Source organism: Notolepis coatsorum (genome assembly GCF_963971535.1).
Source record: "Notolepis coatsorum genome assembly, chromosome: 14".
NCBI classification, from domain to species: Eukaryota; Metazoa; Chordata; class Actinopteri; order Aulopiformes; family Paralepididae; genus Notolepis; species Notolepis coatsorum.
In genome coordinates, this window is record NC_140178.1 from 109,051,226 (window position 1) to 109,079,052 (window position 27,827).

General features: G+C 44.6%; 1 protein-coding gene across 4 annotated transcripts in view; it reads right to left on the reverse strand.

Moving 5' to 3' along the window:
* Positions 1-9,478: 9,478 nt before the first annotated feature.
* The window catches only part of tom1 (target of myb1 membrane trafficking protein), a 59,401-nt gene continuing 41,052 nt past the window's right edge, over positions 9,479-27,827 (reverse strand). For 3 of the 4 annotated variants that reach the window (XM_084329935.1, XM_084329933.1, XM_084329932.1), the window contains 5 exons: positions 26,679-26,751; positions 24,861-24,929; positions 22,621-22,683; positions 16,408-16,447; positions 9,479-15,014 (listed from right to left, as the gene is read on the reverse strand). In XM_084329935.1, coding sequence (XP_084186061.1) covers positions 14,920-15,014; positions 16,408-16,447; positions 22,621-22,683; positions 24,861-24,929; positions 26,679-26,751 — 340 coding nt within the window. In that variant the 3' untranslated portion in view covers positions 9,479-14,919. The remainder of the gene's footprint in view (positions 15,015-16,407; positions 16,448-22,620; positions 22,684-24,860; positions 24,930-26,678; positions 26,752-27,827) is intronic. The other variant, XM_084329934.1, reaches the window with a different exon arrangement.

Sequence of the window (27,827 nt, forward strand, 5' to 3'; positions counted from 1 at the left end):
TCCATAATTTCCATCCCTCAGACTCTCTTTACTGGTCTGAGCTTTTGACAACTTTCTTTTCCAAATCATTTATCTATATATTTCATGGCTTCTAGATCATTAAATTTCAAAATTCTGAAAAATTCACATGGCTCTCATTATATTATGCTGTCAAAACAGTATACTCTCCACCTCTCGATGTGAAATACACATGAAAACATCGTTACCGTCTTCCTCTGGTTTCGGACAGCTGCATCCCGGACCGGACAGCACTGACATCCATTCTCCCAGTAACCTGTGTGTATGGCAACAATCACAGTCCGCCTTAAACACACATCTTCCACATCACAAGCCGATCATCAATTGCACATGTTCACACCCTACACAAGACTAATTTGGCCAATAGCGACCAAACCTATTGAGCTTCATTAATGTACAGAGAATCATGCTTCCCAACACTATCACCAACCACGACACACCCCCAGCCGCTAAAACTGGGTATTCAATGGGCGGAGAACAAAAATCCATAACTAGCTCATGTTCCTTCACTTTGTTCCCAGTCCATTTTACAGACATATACTACCCCGTCCTGATGTGTCGAGATCACTCCCAGCTTGCCAGGTATCCTAAGAAAAAACACACAGAAAGAAAGAAAACAGAAAACAAAACACAAAGAAAACGCTGCCAAATCAATAAATGAAAAAATAAACCAAACTTGTGAGCTTTCTAGCTCATTTTTAACTAAGAAATAAAAAGGGAAATCAAATGAATAAACGAAATGTACACTCCCGGCCTAAGTCAGGAATTGCTCATATCACACTAGAAAAGAGAAGTAAAAATAAAAGTAAACAAACACCTATCCTATTGCTCATAACTGTTAATATGCTTCTATCAATACTATAAAATACTAGAAACAACTATGAGTCTTTTCAATTTCTTAATCATGCAGTCCACCTCTTGATCAATCTGAATGTTGACCGAGCATGGATAATTTACTGATCACTAGCTGCCGCAGTGTCACATCATCACACTGTCTAATATCGATTAACTGTTTAACATAATTTGACCTCTTGTTAGTCTGATTAGTTCATGCATTTGTCAGTCACCCATACATTCGTTTTTAGTAACTTTCATTCATAATCTAATCACCTAACACCTCTATTTACTTTTCATTCTAATCTAATTAGGAGCATATTTTATCATTCAATATTTCCCACCTCTACCCTAGTCAGTTGCATATATTTTTATTCTGCCGGTGGCCTCTGCAGACATGACCTTTGAATATGACCTTTCATACCACAGCCCCAACAACACTGGCGGTCTCCCCCGGGTTGTGAGACCCGGTGGGTCAGTTGCCTGTGACCGGATGACCCTGGGGTCATCGGGCCCAGAACACGTCCTGGTGGTGTGCCATCATCGCCATGGTTCCCTGGAGCCTGTTCGGAGGAGAAAGCCACGTACCTATTTGGTCCAGTCACAGTTCCTTGAGAGGGGCCCGTGGTTGGGAGGGGCCCGCCACCTGTTCCTGCACAAACACGCCCTGTTGGGGATATATGGTCCTGCTCTGCACAGTTCCGAGCAATGTGTCCGAGGGTCCCACACGTCCAACAGTGCACCTGCCGCACACGGTAGCCAATCGGATTCCTGCCTTTGCCTACACCTTTTCCTCGTGGTTGCCACCTCGTGGGTGGTCTTATCGGGGTTTGTTGTTGTTCCGGCACGGGTTGTGGCCCCAACTGGGTCTGTCTCTGGCCATCTGGTTCTCCAGAGGGAGAGGGAGAGAGGCGATTGGAACCTGTCTCCCCTCCGGGCTGTGTGGGCTGGAGTAGGCCTTGGAGATAGTCCACTACCCGTCTAGCCTCGGCTAGCTGTTCTTCGAGAGGGAGGCACGTCTGTAACTGGCAGTCATCTGCAACGGACACTTCAGCTTGGATTGCCTCGGGTAATACAGCTGTCTCTGGGTCGCTTGCTGCAACGACTCCCTGTGGCGGAGTAAAAGACATTATTTCCAGTCCCTCCGTCTCACTGGACACTAGAGGGGAGTCGATCAAATTCCAGTCAATCAAGTCAACGTCCAATTCGGTCAATGTAATGTCTGCAGAGGTTATCGGCATTATCTTGATTTGGGTACGCATTCTACACCGGCCTCCTTTAACTACAAGGTTCTGTAATGGCCTGAATATCTTTGGCCATCTTTTCGTCACTTTTATTGTGACATCTCCAGTCGTTGAAATAGACAGATTGTCTACCCTTTCTATGGTCAGTGCATCTAACCCTCCGGTTGCTCCCATCTGTGTATTTTCCATTCTCACCTTTCTTCAATCACTCGTAACGTCACCGTTTGGAAAGCAAGTTTCTCTGTATTCAAACTATTTTTACCAAACTTGAGTTAATTTCACTCACACTTCTATATTGGTGTAAACAGGAATTGATAATCTCGGTCTTGTGATACTATACCCCCTGACTGTCAACAGTCTCTTCGATTTCCCTGTTGGGGTTCGGAATTGTCAGCGCCGGCCATCCGTCCTGGAGCAGCTGTGAAAAGAGAGAAGCAAAAAATACACTTAATTATCAGTGACATTTGCCATTCACAATCCATCATTTGTCTTTAAGCATGGAATGTCGGGCATCTCCTAGACTATGATCATATGAGAGCATTTGTGCAATTTTCGTTTTTGATTTATCAATGACACCGCCTTAATCTTTTTTCCAGTTGTCTCCATTGGAAACCCAGACTCGCAATCCTGTTGTCAAGATCCTCCTTAATACCACTCCGGGGAACTTATTTTCCATCAGCTGTTTCCTGAGATGGTGGTCAATCAGAAAGTTGTTATTTACAGCCTATCATTCCTAAACATCTGTATCGGACATTGTAATTTAGGTGAATAATCTCACTTTTACCCTAATCGTTCTTTGCAAATGACTATGTGTATGTGTAACTATATTTATTTCTGTCCGTGAAAGCCTAGTATGTATTTCGCTCATATTACATTACACATATCAGTAACACACATATTTTCCATTCACAATCTCTCACACAGTTATTATATATCCCCCGTAACACCTAACCCTTTAGGTGTTAAAATAACGCTCTCCTCACGGGAACAGAAATCAATTTTCAGTGCCTTATGTCACTGAAGTCCCCGTGCACCCAGAATAGTGTCACACAACCCGTTCATAACCACAGGTGGCGACACCATCCCCACCTTGAAAATCCTGCCGACCAACGACATTCCACTGGCCAACTCGTCCTGTGGCCCACGGCATCACCCCCAGTTTCGAACCTGGAACATGACACCCCGGGCCCCCTACACAAGGATATTCAAAAATTATTCCACTCACAACCCATACACTCACATACAGCACCTCTGACCCCACCGTAACCAATCACACAAATATCCACACACAATATAATCCGACGCGCGTAGTGTGGCAGCGAGCCTTTGACGAGTGCACGCATAGCGCACCCCTGTTAATGCGCGGTGGCAGACAGCGAGCCCACCCCCGCCACGACGTTTAGCAGTCCCCGTACCCCTGGTAAAATGAAAAATGTGCGCAGTGTGACAACGAGCACCGACGAGTTGCACACAGCGCACAAAGCGTGGAGGCAGACAGTGAGCCACGACGAACCGTCTACCCACACCCCCACCGCAGGCGAGTAGAGTAATTATGCTCCAACTTACGGCCCACCAACATGAACTGGTACTGAGCCCCAGCCGGGGCCCGTCCAAATGTAAGGAAAGAAGTACGAACGCCTTGTCGAACAAAGCGTAGCGCCAACGCAGGCAATACCACTGCCAGCACTAGAAATTCCCTAAAAATAACAATAAAACTGAATATGGAACAACAACATACGCATAACAAGTCCCAAACTCTGCCTACCGCCTTTAAAACCTTACAGTAAACAGCAATAAACAATATACCTAGCACTACACCGCGTTTGAAACCCATAAAAAACTCTATATACAGGCCCCAAACTAGGAGAGAAAGTGAAAGCGTTTCGGGGGGGCCGAGGGGGGGGAAGTACATGGAAGAGAGGCGGTGTTGAAATGAGGGGAGCGAGCGAGAGGGGGGGGTAAGAGAGAGAGAGAGAGGGAGGGAGAGGGAAAGAGGGGGGGAGGTGAGAGGGAGAGAGGTAAAAGGGAGAGGGAGGGAGGAGGGTGAGAGGGGGGGGGGAGAGAAGGAAAGAAAGAGAGGGGGGGTGTGAAAGAGAAAGAGAGAGGGGAGGTGAGAGGGAGGGGAGGCGAGAGGGAGAGAGAGAAAGAGAAAGAGAAAGAGAAAGAGAAAGAGAGAGAGAGAAAGAGAAAGGGAGAGAGAGAGAGAGAAAGAGAAAGAGAGAGAATAAGAGAGAGAGAGAGAGAGAGGGAGAGAGAGAGGGGGAGAGAGAGGGGGAGAGAGAGAGAGAGAGAGAGAGAGAGAGAAAGAGAAAGAGAAAGAGAGAGAGGGAGAGAGAGAGGGGGAGAAAGAGAGGGGGAGAAAGAGAGGAAGAGAGAGAGAGAGAGAAATAGAGAGAGAGAGAAAGAAAGAGGAAGAGAGAGAGAGAGAAAGAGGAAGAGAGAGAGAGAGAGAGAGAGAGAAAGAGAAAGAGAGAGAGAGAGAGAGAGAAAGAGAAAAAGAGAGAGAGAGAGAGAGAAAGAGAGAGAGAGAGAATAAGAGAGAGAGAGAAAGAGAGAGAGAGAGAGAGAGGGGGAGAGAGAGGGGGAGAAAGAGAAGAGAGGGGGAGAGAGAGTAAGAGAGAGAGAGAAAGAGAGGGGGAGAAAGAGAAAGGGAGCAAGATAAGAGAGGGGGAGAGAGAGTGTACAATGAAAACGTTCCGTGAGCAGAATCCAAACATATCCATCCTGTACACTTCTGCCCCCTACTGTATTCCCAATAAACTCCACCTTCCCCTTAACAATGGACGCTCGCCACCCCTACCAAGATGGACGCTCGGTACCCTCCCAAGATGGACGCTCGGAGCCCCTACTTAAAATGGACGCCCCCTCGCGAGACATTCCGAGAGCCCCGTCATGCCATGACGTCAGCACAGTTAGCTTAGCATGTTAGCTTAGCATATTAGCTTCGTTAGCTACGTCGCGGGCCGTCAGACCGCGCACCCTTACGACGTCACATCCGGCGACCGCTTTAGCCGTTCAGCGCGGCCAGGTAGCATTAGCTTAGCTTCTCCCATGATCCCATAAAAACGTTCCCAACGACCCGTTCCGCCGCGCGGGCCGTCCCCTCGCAACGTTAATATAATACCACATACCCCACAACAGAATCCTACTTCCCTCAAAACGCCAGTGTAGTGATCTAATTAGAAACACAAAAACTTAATAGTAAAACACTAGTTCGACCCCTCCGTCGTCATTTCCGGCGAGCTTAGAACGACTTCCGGGTCGGGTTTAGAAAATCCCGATCACCTTAAACATTACATAACTATTTTATCCGCCACGAATATGAAAACTTTTAAGTGCATTACATATCCCCGTAATCTCAAGACACTATCGATCGACCTTACACATTTGAATTACGTCTACTTTTCGCTCCGCATGCTCCGGTGTCCAGAGGCTAATACCACAGCTAACGGCTGCTGCGTTCGACGGGCCTCGGAAAACCGGCGTTCTTCTTAAAATTCCCTACGGCCAATCGGTGCCCTAAATTACACAATAACATAACTATACTTCCACACGTCCCACCAATCACTCCTAACCATAAACATTCGCCAAACATACATTCATACACGCTTCCTAACACAATTAAAAAGTACACAATTAAAAAATACAAAATCAGCATTCACGCACATTTCCGCCTCTCGAACGCCGCACGCGGCGCGACCGGCAAACATTTCCGGCAAACATTTCATAAAGCACTATTTTGTTACAGCACGCCCGCCCGTGCCCAAGGCCAAAACCAGACCTACTCGTGCTAACTCTCTACTGTAGAAAATACTACGCATCGGCGTGCTTCAGTCACTACTTTAAGACATACTACGCACGGTGTCTATCTCGGCTTAACTCTGAGCACGAATCTAAGACATGTTCCTACCCCCTTACTTGTTCCGACCGGCAACGGCGCTCCGTTCATAGTGCTAACATTATTACAATAAAATATACTACGCACAGTGATTACAGAGCCGCCCTCCCCAGCCAGAATATTCAATTTAATTTACCCTTACATCATGATTACATGAGGTTAAATTCTTAGCAACCCCCTCCGCGGTTCGAAAAGAGCGTCCATACATTATCACACTCACCTCTTAGTAACTGTTCCTAGTCACTTCGAAGACGATCGACCAGTTGTTCTCCTCGTCGACCGGCGTGTAGAAAAAAATTTCTTTGTTGTGTGATAAAACGAGCACTAGATTCACTGAAGTCCGGCACCAAAATGAAGTGAATTCCCAGGCTGTTTCGGTTCTGCTCTGCTTCAGAACCTGTTGGCTAGTACTCGGCGTTGTGTCTCAATACTTTAAAGCTGGGAATCACTTCTCTTCAAACTGACTGAGCAGGCCGAAAGGCAGAAGGAATTAAGGAGGAAAGATAGTTTAACAGTTGTTTAATCAAAGTTTAAGAATGTATACAAATTACAATAAGAAGATGCTATGGTTGTTGATCACAAACACTATGCCGTAAGATGATACAACCAGCCTAATATTACAGTATAAAGAATGATAATTGATAAGTTGTTGCTGGTCTTTGTGTTGTCTTGGCTGACAAAACAAAGCAGTCTGTTTTCCCTCCAAAAAGTCCTTTGTCTTCTCGTTGCCTGCTTCCTTGGTGTTGATGGTGGGTGAGATCCTGTCCTTGTGGGTTTGGTTGGTTCAGAGTGTTCTTCTGTTGTTTCCTTTTTTTTTCCTTCTCCCACCATTACACCCCATTCTTATAGCCCAGGCCGAGTGTCTCTGAGTTGATGACATCATCACATTCCTGCCCCAATCACAAACCGGCTAAGCTGGTATTTGAAAATAGGGGTTTGGCTTATAGGCCAAACCCTCTTCACAGTTACCCAGAGAATATCTAACCTATAATATCTAACCTATAATTTTACTTAAACACATTACTTGACTTGTTAATACTTTGATGAACCTCAAAATATATTGATTACCTAAACACAGCTTTATTACTAAGTCTGTTTGACTTTCAGAACATATATCTAACAAATCTAATCATTCTGTTAGCTTAATAGAATACATTTCAATACCATATAGAACAACCAATTAATCATATTGAATCTAAATGAAAATAGCACAGACACATTAACTAATTGTAGACATTTTAGTATGACCAAACACTAATTATATTTTAACTTACTTATTCAAATTACTATTTTAACAATATACCAGGAAATAGTTAGTTTGGAGATCTTCTGTGTGAGTGTGTGTGTGTGTGTGTGTGAATGTGTGGGTGTGTGTGTGTGACTATGTGTGTGTCTCTGTGTGTGTGAGTGTGTGTGTGTGGATGTGTATTCGAAAATGTGTGTGTGTGAGTATGTGTGTGTGTCTGTCTGTGTCCCCAGGCCGTAAGCAGCTGATAACACTTCATGGGCGCTTTGATGTAACAGTTGTTTCCTTTTGAACTCATCACTGTGTGTGTGTGTGTGGATGTGTATGTGAAAATGTGTGTGTGAGTGTATGTGTGTGTGTGAGTATGTGAGTGTCTGTGTGTGTGACAGGATACTCCAGCGAGATAACATGTCTACGTGACCTTTTGTCTTTGTTTGATCTACCCCCTAAAAGGAAGTAGTCTTACCCCAGCTGCCACTATGCCATTGTCACCCCAGGAGGGCATTTGCACAATCAGTCTATGTAACCACACACAGACAATCTATGACTTATTGTTTTGAGGCCCAAATATTTCTACACATTAGTTAATCATGATATATATGTTTTGGATTTTACAACACAGGTCTATACACCTTCTCGCTCTCTCAGGTCAGCTGACCAGCTGCTCCTAGTAGTGCCTACAACTAGGCGTAAGCTCAGGGGGGACCATGCCTTCTCCGTTGTCACCCCCAAAATGTGGAACGAGCTGCCGCTGCAGATTAGGCAGGCCTCATCACTGCCCCGTTTCAAAGGCCTCCTTAAGACCCACCTTTTCTCTCTGGCTTTCGACACCATGTAGCTTGTTGATTTTATGATCTTATTGTCTTACTGTGTTGTTGTATCGTTTTGTTACTGTGTCCCTTGCTTTTAAATATTTTTTAAGTACTCTGATCTATTTAAATTTGTATTGCTGCCTAGTTTACCTTCTTTTTTTGGTACTCTTGTTTTTATTTTTTATTTGCAATCTATTTTTAGTGCTGCTTATAGTTTTTAATATGCTCCCTCTGCACAGCACTTTGTGCCCCTGTGGCTGTTAAAGCGCTTTATAAATAAAGTTGGATTGGATTGAATATGTCTATATTACTATACCTACTATGCTAATATGTCTATATTACTACCTACTATACTAATATGTCTATATTACTACCTACTATACTAATATGTCTATATTACTACCTACTATATACTAATATGTCTATATTATGACCTACTATACTAATATGTCTATACTACTACCTACTATACTATGTCTATACTACTATCTACTAGGGGTGTAACTGTAAATATTTGACCACACAACGATTCGATTACATTACGATTCTTCAGGCAACGATTCAATGCATCATGAAATCTTTCATTTGACCACGATTCGATGCGATTAGATACATTTTTGATCAGTTAATTAATTTGAAAAGATGCATAGACACGGTACAAAGAAGTGTATTCGCCTCTTGGTATAGCGGTTTGTGTTGCTGCCCGCGGTGTGGGAGACCGGGGTTCGAATCTCCCTCTGAGCATCGAAGTTTGAGGTGACGTTGTCACAACCGTTACATATATTTGACCCCACAACGATTCGATTACGATTCTTCAGGCAACGATTCAATGCATCATGAAATCTCTTCATTTGACCACGATTCGATGCGACCTTAGGATCGATGCATTGTTACACCCTTACTATCTACTATGTATGTACTATGCTAATATGTCTATACTACTACCTACTATGCTAATATGCCTACTGTATATTTCTACCTACTATGCTCATGGATTTTTTTTAAGCGTATGAATTCTACCGTTCCCTCTCTACTGTTCCCTTTCTACCACTCTACTGTTCTCTCTCCAACGCTCCCTCTCTACTGTTCCCTTTCTACCACTCTACTGTTCTCTCTCCAACGTTCCCTCTCTACTGTTCCCTTTCTACCACTCTACTGTTCTCTCTCCAACGTTCCCTCTCTACTGTTCCCTTTCTACCACTCTACTGTTCTCTCTCCAACGTTCCCTCTCTACTGTTCCCTTTCTACCACTCTACTGTTCCCTCTCCAACGCTCAAGTTCAGCTTCAGCACTGTTTGATGAACATTGTTACTCAGCTGATAGTTGTTCTCTTCTTGCTGTTCCGTCGTACAGAATTTGTAAGTCACTTTGGATAAAAGTGTTCAGCTAAATGTGAATGAATGGAAGACAGACGCAGTAGTTATGAGTAGTTGTGTATTTTCAGGATGGAAAGTAAGTGCAGTGCAACAGCCAGGACAGCTTATTATCACCAGAAAAACAAAACAAACAACTTGACCACTTTAATATAACAGCATCCCATCACCATCTTTACCACTTTAATATAACAGCATCCCATCACGACCTGTAACAGCTCGTACAGTAGATTCTGACGCACTGCAGAGCCAACACCTATTTCCAGCCCTTGGGTACAACTGTCCATAGTCACACGGCAAGCCGATTTGCTCGCACGTCACGCTCAGGTTGAGATTCCTTTCCACCCTGTTAAGAGCAAAGTGGCCGTGGTGCGACTATGGTACGCAGAAAAGGTGAGACTTTAATACAGCAGTAATTACATCATCTGTAACATTAGTGTTGAGATGTAAAAACTCTCGCTTTTCGCTGTCAATTGCCGTCTGTATCGTTGTGCATCATCACAGACATGGTTATATAATATATATCACATTGCATTATTCATCAAATCACAGTTGAGTTTCTCTCTTCTTTACAGTTTACTATTAAGATACCCATTATATTTCCTATGACCTGTCAATGGACACTGGACAGCGACAGCCTCACTGTCTTTAAAGGTGCTGTGTTTTTTCTTGTTAAAATAAGTGTTAAATAGCTCTACATTCCGAGAGTCATCGCTGATATAGTGTCTGGTCAGTAACATGGGTCACCCAGTCCCTCCACTCTGTAGTAAACAGTCATCACTGATACAGAGTGTCTGGTCAGTAACATGGGTCTCTCAGTCCCTCCACTCTGCAGTAAACAGCAATCACTGATACGTGTCTGGTCAGTAACATGGGTCTGCCAGTCCCTCCACTCTGCAGTAAACCGCCATCACTGATATAGAGTGTCTGGTCGCGTCTATATTAATCCCAGCCGAAGAGTGCGTCGCGTTTCTCTGATTGGCCATGACGCCCATGTGACCGCGGCAGCGCGAGAGAGCGGCAGTGCGGAAATAGGCTGCATCCTCCACGTCAAGAAAGACAGACAGGCATTCTCTGCGACAAACCCTAACCTTAACCAACTCCGAAATAATGCCTAACCTTAACCCTAACCTTAACCAACTCCGAAAGAATGCCTAACCTTAACTTAACCCTAACCTTAACCAACTCCGAAAGAATGCCTCACCTTAACCCTAACCTTAACTTAACCCTAACCTTAACCAACTCCGAAATAATGCCTAACCTTCACCCTAACCTTAACTTAACCCTAACCTTAACCAACTCCGAAAGAATGCCTAAACTTAACCAGCGAAAGAATGCACGTTTATAGCGAGAGATGATAAACGTATAAAAAAAAAAAAAAAAAAAGTGATTCAAACTTGTGACCAACCGCACCGCAGGCTCCACAGCACGGCGGCGTACCAGTTGAGCTAAGCGTCGATGGAAAAACAGCAGGGATTACGGCTACATAATGCCGCAAGCTCTGCCGCTGCCGCGGGCCGTGTCGCGGCCAATCAGGGAAAACGCGGAAGCACTCGGCAGCACTCTTCGGCTGGGATTAAAGAATAGGCTGTCTGCGTCAGTAACATGGGTCTCTCAGTCCCTCCACTCTGCAGTAAACAGTCATCACTGATATAGTGTGTCTGGTCAGTAACATGGGTCTCCCAGTCCCTCCACTCTGTAGTAAACAATAAATACATTTCCTGGTATCCTGTTCCTACTTTATCTAATCAGGAGAGAGAACCCTAGATATTTATTTCAAGGAATCTTACCAAGCTATATTTTCTATATTTACTGCACCAGGAGATTATTTTACTTGTTTCAAGCACATATTTGCTTAAAACTAGTTTTTATATCTTATTTTTGTCAAGACCATATTTGCAGTGAGAGTGTATGATGTATTCTGTGTTTACTGCAGAGCGGAGGGACTGAGAGACCCACGTTACTGACCAGACACTCTATATCAGTGATGTAGGGCTATTATTTTAACAAGAATTAACACTTACAGCTCCTTTTACATGTGGGTTCCATGTAACATTTGTACCTTGATGCGAGTTCATAGTTTTCCCTCAAAGATATTCGGTGGCCATTTTGTGCAGATTCATAATTTCTATAGCTCCCAGTGTGTCTGAAAATAAAACACCTCACAATTCATCATATCCGACTTTTAAACGTGTCTCGTTGTTCCATAAAACATGATCTCAAAGACAAGCCATTTCTTCCTGTGCTAGTTCTTGTAGCAGCCATAAAGTCAACAATGTAGACGCACCGATTCACCCGCCATTTTCAGCATGCGTAGTGAGGTTTGAGCGTCTGAAAAGGTGAGGACATCTTCAGATACACTGGAAAGCTATGGAGGCAACTAATAGGCACAAAATGGCTACAGAATACCTCTACAATAGTAAAACATGTTGAACGATGGTCTGATAATGAACTCATGTCACCAAGGCAAGACCCACATATCAAATACAGTAGAGTTATCCCTTAAAAGGTGCTATAGATAACATTCAGCCACTAGATGTCGCACTAGAGCACCAGCATGTCATTTATCCAATCAGGTGCATTCCACATGGGGAAATGGGGAGGGGATACATACACACAACATGTAAACAACCAACATTCATTTTGGACCAACAAAACTTTTTTTTTAACCTCTTAAGCCTGAGCAGTCTGGTACTGGAGTGCACATGACATCACGCGTCTCTACAATTCGTAGCCGCATTTCTGCAGACCCCTCTCTGATTGGTTGAGGCCATTTCTGCAGACCCCTCTCCGATTGGCCGAGCGCGCACATGCGCATGAGCCGCGACAAGCTCCTCTAGCCAGGAGTCGAAACTCCGTTAAGCTCCAGAGAGAGAGGCTGAAAACCCACAATTGTTGCCCGACGGATGGGAGCCGAATCCCGGATCCGAGTTTTCTGATGAATAGCCCCAAAACATGGAGGTCGCGAACGCAATTTATACGCATGGAAGTATTGATTACGCCATAACAAATCATTAAAAAAATATACCGTTAACTGGAATATGTTGTGTGTGCCTTTACACATGTTGGATAGGATTATGTAATTGGTTTGTCATTAAAAACCAATAATAATCGCTCGCCGGCTTCGCTGACCAGAGCTCTCTCAGATTCAAAGTTTTAATTGCAGCCTGGAACATACATGTTTCGGAACCAATGTGTAACTAGACAGTTACAATATAACATTTATATTAATTAACCCAGTTAATGCCTTAAGAGAAAGAGTCTGGTGGTCAATTGCTACGGAAATGTTGTGTCTTACTAATAATAACTAATTCCTTGGTCAATAGAAGTCTCTGTGATACTTTCTGAATATGATTTGGGAACATCAAATGGGCAGGCCGCGAAATAACAACGTTACAATGTACAGTTTCTGACAGCTGGCTGTGTTGTGAAATGTGCATAACGTTATGAATAAACCGCGAAGTCACGCGAAATAACATTATACGCGAATCTGGTAGTACATTTCCAATCAGAGAGGGGCTTCGCTCAACCAATCAGAGAGGGGTCTGCAGAAATGGAGCTCAACCAATCAGAGAGGGGTCTGCAGAAATGCGGCTACAAATTGTAGAGACGCTGACATCACGCCATAAATCCATCTCTACAGACTGTATGAATTAATGTAGAGTAAAGACCCTAAGCCTGTCAAAACAGCAGCCAAAGTGTATATTTTCAGCATTACGTTTGTTTACCAATGATTTTAAATGTTATTAGTGAAATATAAGATTATAGAAATCTCAGGGCATCGAGTTGGAAACCGGCGCATATTGACGGGAGGAAGTGGCGCAGCCAAAAATGAGTGTAGTCTTTTGAAGGAAGAGACCCAGGGCTTTCGATGGGCTTTCGAATTTCAAAAAAAACTACACTACCCAGCTCACGCCAGCCCCTGTGTCTGTGTGGATCTGGATTTACTTTTTTATTTCTTATTTTTCAGGATTATCTCCCACAAACCTGAACGTTATTGCCATAAAACAGAACGCAGTTCGTTTCTCTACCTTTCTGTGAATGTCTAGCAAAAAAACGGCAGAGAAATTTACATTATAAAAAAGTAACTGTACTAGATTTTATTCACGGTTTGTGAATCACGCCTAGTGATACTAAATCCAGATTTAACTCTGCCATTGGAAAGGAGAGATGTGGCCCGATCCATAAATGTGCGACTTGTCATTTATAGGCCTGATATTCTATTATTATATAATCATATTTCAAGTGTCCGGCTGGCAGAATTCAGTACTGTATCTACAAAACCTTCCGTTTAATCATCTTCCCTTTATTCATTTGCTTAGATTCTTTGTACACGTGATCAAAAGAAGGTACTGAATGAGCTCACCTGCTATTTCTCTTGTATGGTACATTTTTGCATGATGTTATTCACCGTCAAAGATGAAAAATGAAAATAAAATAGAATTGATATTTTCCTTTGGTTCATTACAATTTACGCAAGCCTAGTAACTGACACAATATTTGTGACACTGGGAATACATTCCCTGAGATCCATAGATGTCCCTAGATACCAAGAACATGCAAATGGACCTTGTAGAAGTGGAGCAATCCTCCATTTACTTAGGTATATATTTTAGGCGGATTTTCAGAAAATAGGGCTAGGGCTTAAGAGGTTAAATGATAAATTAGTTAATCAACATATTTTTTCTAAAAGCTCTGTGGATCTTTTATTAAATGATTAATAATGATTACTCTACATACAAATGTTATCTATAGCACCTTTAATATTAATATTTGACATCTATCTATCAGCATATCACCGATAAGATATTGCTTTCTGTAACAATATTCTCTCTTTCAGTAGCAGGAATGACACCCATTATAAAAGAGTGCAAATATTTGCATTCCACACATGGACAATACCCTGGATAATACCACGTTTGTGTATTGTGGTACATTTATGGTATTATCCAGGGAAAACATTTGTACTTAAAATCACACAACATTTCACGAGTTAATAAAAACCCTTGGTCTGAAATAATTTACCCTTCATATAAACCGATAAAGACAGAGGAGATGAAAGACGATGACCCATTACATGAGCGTTGAAGCGATCTGAAGAAACAGCAGTGCACCGCCACCAGGGGGCGTCACCCCCACACCTCTCTGTACTATGGAAATGTGTGACGCCAGTCCCATTTCCCACATCATATGTTCACCGCATGCGCCAGCGTAACCCTCCTGGATTCAAACCCCGCGTCGCCCAGCCACGGCCACTCAGCCTCGCAGCCACACAAATATCTTTCAGCCTTACAGGCCAGGACCTCCATGCCGGTGGTGACAGTGAGGTCGGAGGTCACGACCTCCATTAGTGCTGCGAGTGCAGCAGGTGGTGATAGTGAGGTCGGGGGTCACGACCTCCATTAGTGCTGCGAGTGCAGCAGGTGGTGATAGTGAGGTCGGGGGTCACGACCTCCATTAGTGCTGCGAGAGCAGCCGGTGGCGACGGCGAGGTCTAGGACTGGGACTGCTTGGCATCTTGTGAAGAGGCTCTCAGCGACGGGAGTCGGTCCGCTGCCTTCGCTCTCTCCGCGAGAAACCGGTCAAACTCTGCAGAGAGACAGGGGGGCAGGAGGATTAGGGTAAAGTTAGGGCAAATACCTATCTGACCTCCTCCACCCCTACACCTCCTCCATGCCCCCAGTACCTATCTGACCTCCTCCACCCCTACACCTCCTCCACGCCCCCAGTACCTATCTGACCTCCTCCCCCCCTACACCTCCTCCACGCCCCCAGTACCTCTCTGACCTCCTCCCTCCCTACACCTCCTCCACGCCCCCAGTACCTATCTGACCTCCTCCACCCCTACACCTCCTCCATGCCCCCAGTACCTATCTGACCTCCTCCCTCCCTACACCTCCTCCATACCCCCCAGTACCTATCTGACCTCCTCCCTCCCTACACCTCCTCCATGCCCCCCAGTACCTATCTGACCTCCTCCACCCCTACACCTCCTCCATACCCCCAGTACCTATCTGACCTCCTCCCTCCCTACACCTCCTCCATACCCCCCAGTACCTATCTGACCTCCTCCCTCCCTACACCTCCTCCACGCCCCCAGTACCTATCTGACCTCCTCCACCCCTACACCTCCTCCATGCCCCCAGTACCTATCTGACCTCCTCCACCCCTACACCTCCTCCATACCCCCAGTACCTATCTGACCTCCTCCCTCCCTACACCTCCTCCATACCCCCCAGTACCTATCTGACCTCCTCCCCCCCTACACCTCCTCCATACCCCCAGTACCTATCTGACCTCCTCCACCCCTACACCTCCTCCATACCCCCAGTACCTATCTGACCTCCTCCACCCCTACACCTCCTCCCGGAAGCTGTGATCCTCAGACACAGATCTCTTCTCCTTTGGGGACAGAACCTTTCAGCATGGCCCCCCCATGCTATTCCTTATGTGTCTTTTTTTGTTGCCTTGTAAAGCGGCCTTGGATTTCTTGAAAGGCGCTGTATAAATCCATGTTATTATTATTAAAGCTTATTGTTACATCGTAAACAATAAAACAACCCTTTACATTCTGCACCTGTGGTATAATACCAAATGAGAGGATGCAAGGTGCTGTAGATACCATTCAGCCACTAGATGCCGCACTAGAGCACCAGCATTCAAATCAAATCAAAGCAAGAACAAAGCAAAAACACCATGAAATGCAAACATTTTTAAATAAATAAAACAAATAAATGCAACACTCCCAGACATACCCCACGCGAAGGTAAGGAAAAACTCACTAAAACCTGAGCATGTCATTTATCCAATCAGGTGCCTGCAACATGCAAACAACATTCATTTTGGACCCTTTTATTTTGCACCTTTCTAAAATCTCTGTGGATATTATTATGTATATAATTTGAAATGATTACTCTATATAAAAATATATCTATAGCACCTTTAAAACAACTAATTCTAGAAGAAAAAAGAAACAACCCACCTTCACTTGTCACACCGTCGGATTCGCCAAGATCGTCTTCCTGTATTGCAAACAGACAAAAGTCATGTTGTCAAAGAGCAATCAATGGAAACATGCTTTAACCCTTTCACTGCCACACGACAGAAGGTTAACGCCGTCGGTAGTGTGATAGTAAAAGGGTTAACCTTATGTCATGTGGCAGTGAAAGGGTTAACCTGCTGTTGTGTGGCAGTGAAAGGGTTAACATTCTGTGTGTTGTCGCGGTGAAAGGGTTAACCGTTTGGTAGTGCGGCAGTGAAAGGGTTAAAGCCACTAGGTTGTTTAGGAGAGTAGCCTAGTGTCTCAGAAGAAACCTATACAAGGGGTAAAGTTCAGATTAGACATTTAGACGCTATAAAACCAAATTGTGAGGTGACGTTCACTGTCTGTATAGCGCCATTGGTCTCTAGGCTGCTCCCCCCCCCCCCCCCCCCCCCCGGTTGAAAAAAGTTAAACTTTTTGGGCTAAAGCACAGGCAAGACTGCAGAGTGAATGAATGAATGAATGAAAACTTTATTAACAGATTGCAGAATGGGTACAATACAGTACAGCTCAATACACACAATTGTTAAGGGGATGCAGACCAGAGAAAGACTTTCGTCTTGTTTACATCAGGGTCCCCCATTTTCAATTCATCAGGACATATATGACATACATGACATACAGATATTCAGTACTGCTACATCTATACATTTATGACATACCAGATTTGCAAATACAGTACTGTTTGTGATTCAGAAGGAGTTAAGAAAAGGGAATATATACATTTGACGTAGAAACTGTACATTGGAGGAGGTTGGGTGGGGTTGTGTGGGGGGGGTTGGGTACATTGGGATATTGTCAACCATACTGGGTAATTTACATTGGAGGTGGTTGGGGGGGGAGAAACACTGTATAAACAAGCAAAACTGTACATCGAGGGGGGGGGAGACACTGTACAAACAAGCAAAATTGTACATTGGACTGTTGACAAAACCATACTAGGTAAGTGACTGTACATTGGAGGGGGTTGGGTTAGGACATTTACAGGGGCCAGTTTTGAATTGCAGTCTCCCGTAGGTGTCCCTTGAGAGTGGTTTTGAAAGTGGGTAGTGATCCACATTCCTTTACAGCTTTGGGTAGGGCGTTCCACATTGATGTGGCATAATTGCGAAACGTGTTTAGTCCCTTATTTGAGCCGAATCTGGGTTTAACATGATTTGTGGCGCTCCCTCTGGTGTTGTGATCGTGGTATTCACTGACCTTTGGGAAGTATTTTGACATGTACATTTGCCATGTCCTCCCTCCTCACTCCCCCCCCACCTCCTCCTCCCTCATCTTTTTCTGCCGAAGACTTTGCGATCTTCTTTGAGGAAAAAGTGGAGAACATCCGCAGCTCCTTCTCCCAACCCCCACCCATTCCAAACGCTGAATCGAGAACCTCATCCTTCACTCTGTCATCTTTCTCTCCCATTACAGAAGCCGAGACCCTGACACTGGTAACGTCGAACCGTCCGACTACATGCCAGCTGGACCAGCTACCCTCCCCACTCCTCCAGACCATAGCACCGGACATCCTCCCATTCCTAACTGCAACCATCAACTCCTCACTCAACTCGGGGGTGGTCCCCACCTCCCTAAAACAAGCCAGAGTCACGCCCCTCATAAAAAAACCAACCCTGAACCCCACCGTCATAGCCAACTATCGTCCTGTCTCTCTTCTCTCCTTCCTTTCTAAAACACTTGAACGTGCTGTATCCAACCAACTTACTGCTTATCTCTTACAGAATGACCTCCTAGACCCCAATCAGTCTGGCTTCCGGACTGGCCACTCCACAGAAACGGCCCTCATTGCGGTCACAGAGGCACTTCACTTAGCAAAAGCGAAAGGCCTCTCCTCTGTCCTGATTCTCCTAGATCTATCTGCAGCCTTCGACACAGTCAACCATCAGATCCTCCTCGCGGCCCTCGCAGGAATGGGAGTGGCTGGATCTGCGCTGACATGGCTGACATCATACCTCAATGACCGCTCCTACCAAGTGTCATGGAGAGGGACTCTGTCGGCCACCCGCCCCCTCCGGACGGGTGTCCCCCAGGGCTCGGTCCTAGGACCCCTTCTCTTCTCCCTCTACACTAAATCACTGGGTAACATTATCACGTCTCATGGCTTCTCATATCATTGTTATGCCGATGATACTCAACTCTTCCTCTCCTTCCCTCCCTCAGATATCCACGTCTCTGAGCGGATCTCGGCCTGTCTGTCCGACATCTCCGCCTGGATGACGACCAACCACCTCAAACTGAACCTAAGCTAAACAGAATTGCTCCACCTGCCGGCCAAATCCTCCCCCCTGACCGACCTCTCCATCACAGTCGAGAATGCAGCTGTGACCGCGTCGCCGACCGCCAAGAACCTTGGTGTTGTCCTCGACGACCAGCTGAACTTCTCTGCTCACATCGCAGCGACAACCAGAACCTGCAGATTCCTCCTGAGCAACGTCAGAAGGATACGCCCCTTCCTGACAAAAGAAGCCACCCAACTCCTCGTCCAATCAACAGTCATCTCCCGCCTCGACTACTGCAACGCACTGCTAGCTGGCCTCCCGGCCACTGCCACCAAGCCTCTTCAACTCATTCAAAACGCAGCGGCCCGCCTGATCTCAAACCTACCGAAGTCGGCCCATGTCACCCCACTTCTTAGGGACCTGCACTGGCTCCCCATTGCTGCACGTATCCGCTTCAAGGCCCTCGACCTAGCATACCGTGCGGCAAAGGGAACCGCTCCCGCCTACCTCCGGTCAATGGTCTCTAACTACACACCCTCAAGACCCCTACGCTCTGCATCTTCTGGCCGCCTCAGATCTACTCCTATCCAAGCTCCCGGAGGGTCATCAAAGAGAAGACGCCTATTCTCAGTCCTTGCCCCACAATGGTGGAATGAACTACCCATCCCAGTTAGGACAGCCGAATCCCGTCCAATCTTTCGCCGTCGACTAAAGACTCACTTCTTCAACCATTATCTGAAATGATAAAAAAAAAAAATAAAAATCTAACCCCGACTAACCTTAATGTCATGCACTTGTCCTAATAAACGAACCTACACTGTAACACGCAACACTTTGATGAACATTGTTACTCAGCTGATAGAGTTATACCCTTCTTGCTGTCTTGTCGCACAGAACTTGTAAGTCGCTTTGGATAAAAGCGTCAGCTAAATGACTAAATGTAAATGTAAATGTACATGGGTACCTTGGTCGTGTAGTGTATCTTGTAGACCAGGCCCATTGCAAGTTGCTGTACTCTGTCGTCTACTCTAAGCCATCCTTCCATCCTGTTCCAGAGACAGGGAACGTTAGAGCTATCTTATATCTGATGATTTATAAGTTTGTGCTATAGCAATGCAATCACGGGGTTCCTTTATGGACGGCGTCATTTGTAAATTGTGTGTTCCCCTGCAGGAGATCAGAGTAAAGGCGCTCCCATAGTCCAGCAGACTGTACACAGAGCAGACTCCGCGGATGTCCGCACGGACTCTTGAGCTTTGATCTCAGCGGACAGCAGACCCACAGGTGCGACGCTCCTATTTTCTGAGGCGCGGACATCCGCGCCGCTGACTTGGTGTCACACAAAACTGGTTGACATCGAACTGCATTTAATGTGACGCCGCGCGAGCGATTGGTGGCGCGAGGAGAGAGATGAGCCCGTGAAGCGCGCTCTCTCTCTCTCTCTCTCTCCCTCCCTCTCCCTCTCTCTCTCGCGCTCTCCCGCTGATAATGTTCCCTCTGATCTGCAGTAGAACAGACAGAATTGTGGGAAATGTAGTAAAACTGGTGCGAGAAATGTAGGAAATAGACCGCGGACGTCCGCTGAGATCTGCTCGACTATGAAAGCTCAAAGAGCCGCGCGGACATCCGCGGAGTCTGCTCTGTGTACAGTCTGCTGGACTATGGGAGCGCCTTAAGACACACACACAGCTGCTCTCACTCACACACAGCAAACAAAAGACCTAGAAGTCTGTCTGATCTGACTCGTCCTCCTCTCCTCTCCCCTACAGCTGTTGGAGATGGTGGAGCCTAGTGAGTGGATCCACGTCACCCTCCTTGTGTGTGGTGCCTGTCAGCCCCTTTCAGAGGGATTCAAATTGAACATTTTTGAAAGATCCGAACACTCCTGGACCAGGTAACAGCCCCATCAGAACCGCAGTGCTGGGGCAGAGGCTGCTAATTTGAGTTACTTTTTAAACATTATTTGCACATTATCTTTACATTTAAACTTGCACTTTAATTTGTATTATTTAATTAATTAATTTTGTTTTCATTATGATTGATTATTGTATTTATGTCATTCAAATACATTTTATTAAGCAAGTAGCTTAAGATCCAAATTCAAATGTTTCATGAGTCATTGGGCCTCATTCAACAATACTCTCAATACACCGCCACATTCATCAAGCCGTTCTTAAAGTCCAAATCTGTTCTTACCCAGGTTTTTTTGAATGGTGAATCCCACTCATTCTAAACTGGATGCGCGTTCTCGCGCAAGTGCTCTCTCAAATCCATTCTGAGAACGGAATGCAGTGCCCGCGACGCGGGGCTTGATTGATTGATTGATTGAAAATTGTATTAACAGATTGCAAAATGGGTACAATACAGTACAGCTCAATACACAATAATTGTTAAGGGGATGCAGACCAGAGAAAGACTTTCGTCTTGTTTACATCAGGGTCCCCCATTTTCAATTCATCATAACATATATGACATACATGACATACAGATAGACAGTACTGTATACATCTATACATTTATGACATACCAGATCTACAAATGCAGTACTGTTTGTGATACAAAAAGAGTAAAAAAAAAAAGAAGAGAGTATATACATTTGATGTACAAACTGTACATTGGAGGCGGTTGGATGGGTGGGGGGGGGGGGGGGGGGTGGGTAGGCGGGTGGGGGTAACTGTACATTGGATTATCGACGAAACCTACTTGGTACCCATTGTTTTAATTTGCTATGGGATCATGTTAACACTTTCTGTGCCACGGGTCCGGTGCCCGGAACCCCGTTGCGTGCCAACGCCCACTTCAATGATAGAGCTCTCATATTTGCGAACGCATAAACTATATCTTAAATTATGGCTATGTGTATAATAATAATAATAATAATAATTAATTTAATTTATATATATAGCGCTTCTCAATAACCCGAAGTCGCTGAAATAATATAATAATAATATTATATGGCCGTCGCTTATCAATGACTTGTTTGCAGTCAACATTGTCGAAACGGATTGTTTTTTTTAATCGGTTCATTTCCGTTTGATACCATTTTGAAAAACTCGTTTTTTTTTTTTAAAGTTTCAGGAAAACGTAAAATGTTTGGGCCTATTTATGAATAGTTTTCAAATAAACGCTAGATTATCGATAGTATGTGTACTTATGCACGCTATAGAAGCGGGGTGGAAAATCGAGTATCCATTTCCTGATCAGCACACACACACATAGGGCCCACGTTGATATCTCTGTGAAAAAAGCTCCGATTATCCTAAGACTGGTAAAATAGATGCCTTACCTCAGATCAGATGTTCTCCAAAAAGATTATTCCAATTCCTGATTGCCATTCCAAATATCGATCGCGTTTATTGCTCCAACGCTGGGTGGTCGAAACACCGATTCCACGCTGTTCTGATGGTCACCAATGAATCCGATCGGCTCGAGTTACATGCCTGAGAAGTAAAATGTGGAAGCAGGATTTTTTCCCCCCCCATGCGTTTCATTCAGTCCAATCCAAAGGGGTGCAGTACCACAGGGAGAGACGATAGGGGGCGGTATTTTCCCAATGGAGCTTAGAGAGTTTGCAGTGGTAACGTGAGGCTAGATTGATGAAATATGAATGAAAATCGTGAATAAAAAAACGAGTTCTCTCGTTGTTGGCACTCAAAGTGTTAAGTCAGAGGGACTGGACAACAGGGTGACATTCATAGGTGTGCAGACTTGAGCATGTGAGGTAAAACATGCTATGGAGCACGGAAAATGAGCCACGCCCCCACAGGAAGCAGAGATGGAGGGTGTGACAGAAATCGACTTAGTCGACTAATCTAAAATATTATCAACAGATTAGTCGACTACCAAAATAATCGTTAGTTGCAGCCCTAGTGTGAGGTAACGTGTGGTAAGATGTGAGGTGAGGTGTGAGAAGAAAATTGCAGCCACTCACCTCATCGTCCATATTCAGCCATTTTTCTATATCATCCATCACAGACGATTGACTGACGGGAATCTTAAAAGAAACAGAGAGGTGGTTTAAATATCAATATACAGAAACTGTAACGTATCCCGTTAGTGAATTGACCTCAAAATCTCAAACCCTGCCCTCTTTTCTCCATCCTCCAATCACAACTTGTAAGGTAAGGTACTTGCTTTAAACGTTATCATCCCAAGTAGGGACATCTGAGTCATCAAAGTACAAAAGTACAGTAAACAGACAAACAGTCACAGGAACAGATACAGATATACAATATGCAGTCCCCTAACATATAGTATAAAAACACAGAAATATATTGCACCATACCGATTAATGCACAAGGATTACCATTGCACATAGCCCTAGACAAACTACTGTTAGATCCTATGGTGTGTTGTCCCTCTTATTTAACAGTCTGTGATTGGAGGATCGAGGAAAAGAGGGCGTAGATTGAGATCGAATCTACGAAACCGATCGAAACCCAAACGGTTCGTGCTTCCGCGTTTGCGTTTTCCGCTCCGATTGGCCACTGACCTACGCTAGTTTTGCCCCCCCCCCCCCCCCCCGGTATGAGCGTAGAAATAATGCGTGGAGAGCGGAGAGCGAGCCTCGCACACACGCACTTTGAAATGGGTATCACAGTAGTACGCCCTACAGTAGAACATGACATATTAGCATGACATCTGATTTATTAATGCCAATACTAGGGACAAACGCAATTGGCACAAGTGTAAATCATGGATTAGTCACTCAGTTTTAACATCCGCCAACTTAGCTCACCTCATTCGTCTGCTGGCTGTGGAGCCTATGGTCACACGTTCAAATCACTCTTGGTTCAAGTTTTTTTTCTTTTTTTTACGTTAATTAATTTATCCACTCTGGTTGGATGGTGTGTATGTATATGTATGTATTGTGCTGTATAATGACAATACATTCGAAGCTGTCTGACGCGCCACTGTCGTGTCCATAGGCAGCGTAGCGATTTCAAAATGAGATTCGATTCAAATGTATACATACAAAATACATACATATACATACACACACCATCCAACCAGAGTGGATCAATTAATTAAACGTAAAAAAAATACTTGAACCAAGATGATTTGAACTTGAGACCACAGGCTCCACAGCCAGCAGACGAACAAGGTGAGCTAAGTCGACGGATGTTAAAACTGAGTGACTAATGCATGATTTACACTTGTGCCAATTGCGTTTGTCCCTAGTATTGGCATTAATAAATCAGATGTCATGCTAATATGTCATGTTCTACTGTAGGGCGTACTACTGTGATACCCATTTCAAAGTGCGTGTGTGCGAGGCTCGCTCTCCGCTCTCCACGCATTATTTCTACGCTCATACCGGCGTCGGCAAAACTAGCGTAGGTCAGTGGCCAATCAGAGCGGAAAACGCGAACGCGGAAGCACGAACAGACACCGCCTGGACAGAGAGAGCATGCATGAAAACAACCACCATAAGACCAGCAGTTAAAGTGTTTTGCGTTCTTGAGCCACCAAACCCAAAAGAACATCACACCGTCAACCAACCAAACCCAAAAGAACATCACACCATCAACCAACCAAACCCAAAAGAACATCACACCGTCAACCAACCAAACCCAAAAGAACATCACACCATCAACCAACCAAACCAAAAAGAACATCACACCGTCAACCAACCAAACCCAAAAAGAACATCACACCGTCAACCAACCAAACCCAAAAAGAACATCACACCGTCAAGCACCAAACCCAAAAGAACATCACACCGTCAAGCACCAAACCCAAAAGAACATCACACCGTCAACCAACCAAACCCAAAAGAACATCACACCGTCAACCAACCAAACCCAAAAGAACATCACACCATCAACCAACCAAACCCAAAAGAACATCACACCATCAACCAACCAAACCCAAAAGAACATCACACCATCAACCAACCAAACCCAAAAGAACATCACACCGTCAACCAACCAAACCCAAAAGAACATCACACCGTCAACCAACCAAACCCAAAAGAACATCACACCGTCAAGCACCAAACCCAAAAAACCCAAGACACAAACAGATATCCAGGCCACAGGCAAAGGGTCCATAACACTTGCATGATAAAAGAAAAAGTAAAAGAAAGCACCAACGTAAAAAAAAAAATCAACACAGCGATGAGAACAGCGGCGGGCGGCACAGTTGTGATGCAGCGACGGACAGACCCACCATTCCTCGGCCTATCATCCAGTCTAACTGCGGGGAGGCGCTGCGGGGGGAGGAGCCGGGGGTGCCGTCCTTCACACACACAGACAGTGGACAGTTAACCCTTTCACGACCACACTACAGAAGGTTAACCCAGGGTTTCCCATTAATGACCTAGACTGTGGCGGCCCGCGGACATTGCAACAGAGCAAGGCCAGTGTGCCTAATTTGCGACCCAAACCAAGTCCCTGCTGTTTTATTCCGCAACGGGTCAAATGCATCTAACATGCTTTGCAATCCTCGCCGTTCCTTTATGCCCACGTCGCGTTAAAGACAGAAAATTTACGTTACGTTAGCATAAGCTAACAAGCTAATCAGAGCCATAGACAGAGAGAACAGCAGAGTAGGGACTGGGGGGGGGGGGGGGGAGGGGCAGGCATTCTCCATTTTTGTGTGTGTGCGTGTGTGTTCAGACCCAAAAAGTCAGACGAGTATATTATATTGATAGTAAATGTACTGAGGATGGACAGATAATGTTGATATTTAAACATTAAAAATACAATACATAATAAATGTATTCATGATCATCATGCAACATAAAACAATTGTAAAAACGGTTTGGGAGAGGAAGGGGTTTTTAGGTTGCGTGTTGCAAGTTCCAAAAACATTTACTTAAAGTTCAAAGCTCAATATATCAAAACGTGGCACTTTACAGTGAACAGGAGGTATATTTGTATTAAAAACAATAGATTGTTTGATATTTCTTTAAATGTCTGGAAGAGCTCAAAAATAAAAATGTCAAATGATATTTCCGTTGCCTTTTTTGAGTTGATCTAAATGTTACTGATTGTGTTACATGGGCATATAATATACTCGTCTCATATCGATCACAGGCACCCGATTCGAATCGTATCGTATTGTGGCAGACTTTGTGATATCGGCAAATATCGTATCATTGTCCGAATAATCGATATCGTATTGTATCGTGATGAAACTGGTTATTCCCACCCCTAGTAAAAATGTGAGGAACAAATTGTAAAGCGCTTTGGATAAAAGCTGTTATATAAATGCAGCCATTTACCATTTAGATGTGAGGTGAGATGTGAGGTGAGGTGTGATGTGAGATGAGATGTGAGATGAGATGTGAGATGAGATGTGAGGTGAGATGTGAGGTGAGATGTGAGGTGTGAGGTGAGATGTGAGATGAGATGTGAGGTGAGGTGTGAGGTGAGATGAGATGTGAGGTGAGGTGTGAGATGTGATGTGAGGTGAGATGAGATGTGAGGTGAGATGTGAGATGAGATGTGAGGTGAGATGAGATGTGAGGTGAGATGTGAGATGAGATGTGAGGTGAGGTGAGATGTGAGGTGAGATGTGAGGTGTGAGGTGAGGTGAGATGTGAGGTGAGATGTGATGTGAGATGAGATGTGAGGTGAGATGTGAGGTGAGGTGTGAGGTGAGATGAGATGTGAGGTGAGATGTGAGATGAGATGTGAGATGAGGTGTGAGATGAGATGTGAGGTGAGATGAGATGTGAGGTGAGATGTGAGGTGAGATGAGATGTGAGGTGAGATGTGAGGTGAGGTGAGATGAGATGTGAGGTGAGGTGAGATGTGAGGTGAGATGTGAGGTGAGATGTGAGGTGAGATGAGATGTGAGGTGAGGTGTGAGATGAGATGTGAGGTGAGATGAGATGTGAGGTGAGATGTGAGGTGATGTGAGGTGAGATGTGGTTTCAGTGATGTCATGATAAATGAGGGTGATTTACTCTAAATACAGAGTTTGTAAACAATCTTTGTGAATTCTTCCCAGCAGATTTGGTAGATGATGATGATTACTGACCAGCCCAGCGTTGTTACCCAGCCTGGTGTTCTGTGCTTCACCCAGGCCGTCCACAGCACTGTCACTCCGCTCACTGAAACACAGTGCATCTGCTTAGATTCACAGCTTATTACCCAAATTGATATGAGATATTAAAAAACTGTACTATGGAAGACTGGCACCTTGTGGCCGTTACGAGGTAACTGCACATTGTTAAAACATGGCGAGAAAAACGAATAATAATAATATAATACATTTCTCCAAAATGTCTTCAAACAAGACTCCTTTGGGCAGTTTTCATTTGTGCCATGCACATTTTATGCTCTAGAAATGAGACTGTAGCTGTTTATGGATTTCACACAGGGTTCCCACAGACATTGCAAAATGAAATTCAAGGACTTAAGTACTTTCCTAAGCACTATTTTTCATTTAGGGCATTTAAAAGGATACAATTCACTTTTAAACCGTTTTTATAAAAAAAAAAAAATCTGAGCCAATATTTATGGCTTAAACCCAATTTCCGACAATTAGTTACACTTTAAATAAAAAAAGAAAATTCTTGATTGAGAACAATTTTATCATGGATGAACAAAACTTTCAATGCGAATGGTTGATTTGAATTTCAAGAACTTTTTAAGCACCTTGTAAAAAAATATTGTCTGTTTTCAAGGAATTCCAGGCCTTGACTTTTTTTGGTAAAAGTCTGGTCAGGCACCTTGAAGTGCCTGACCAGAACAAAAGGTTATCCTATAACCTAGTTATATGAATACTGGCTGAGCGTCTCGCTCTTTGCCATTATGAGATATCTCTTATCTCCTAGCACCTACTGTGCTCACAAACAAACAATTGCACTCACATGTACGTGACCAGGCCACGCCCCGCGTCCTGCTATAAGACGCCGGACATGGTCACACTCTACCTTCCTCGGAAAAAGTTTCCAACACTGAAAACCCAACCAAGGGACCTCAGGGCGCCAATCCAGGGAGGAGGGGAGTCCCGTCACCCCGCCCGTCCTAACGAAGGGGGGGAGGCAGTCAACTCCACCAAAGTGCGAAAAAGGGGGAACCAGAGACACCTGAAAAACGCACAGCACAGGCAGGACCACGTGTGACACATCACCCCGTGGCACACACCTACACACCCCTGCTAGCCCACCAAATGGCGGGACGC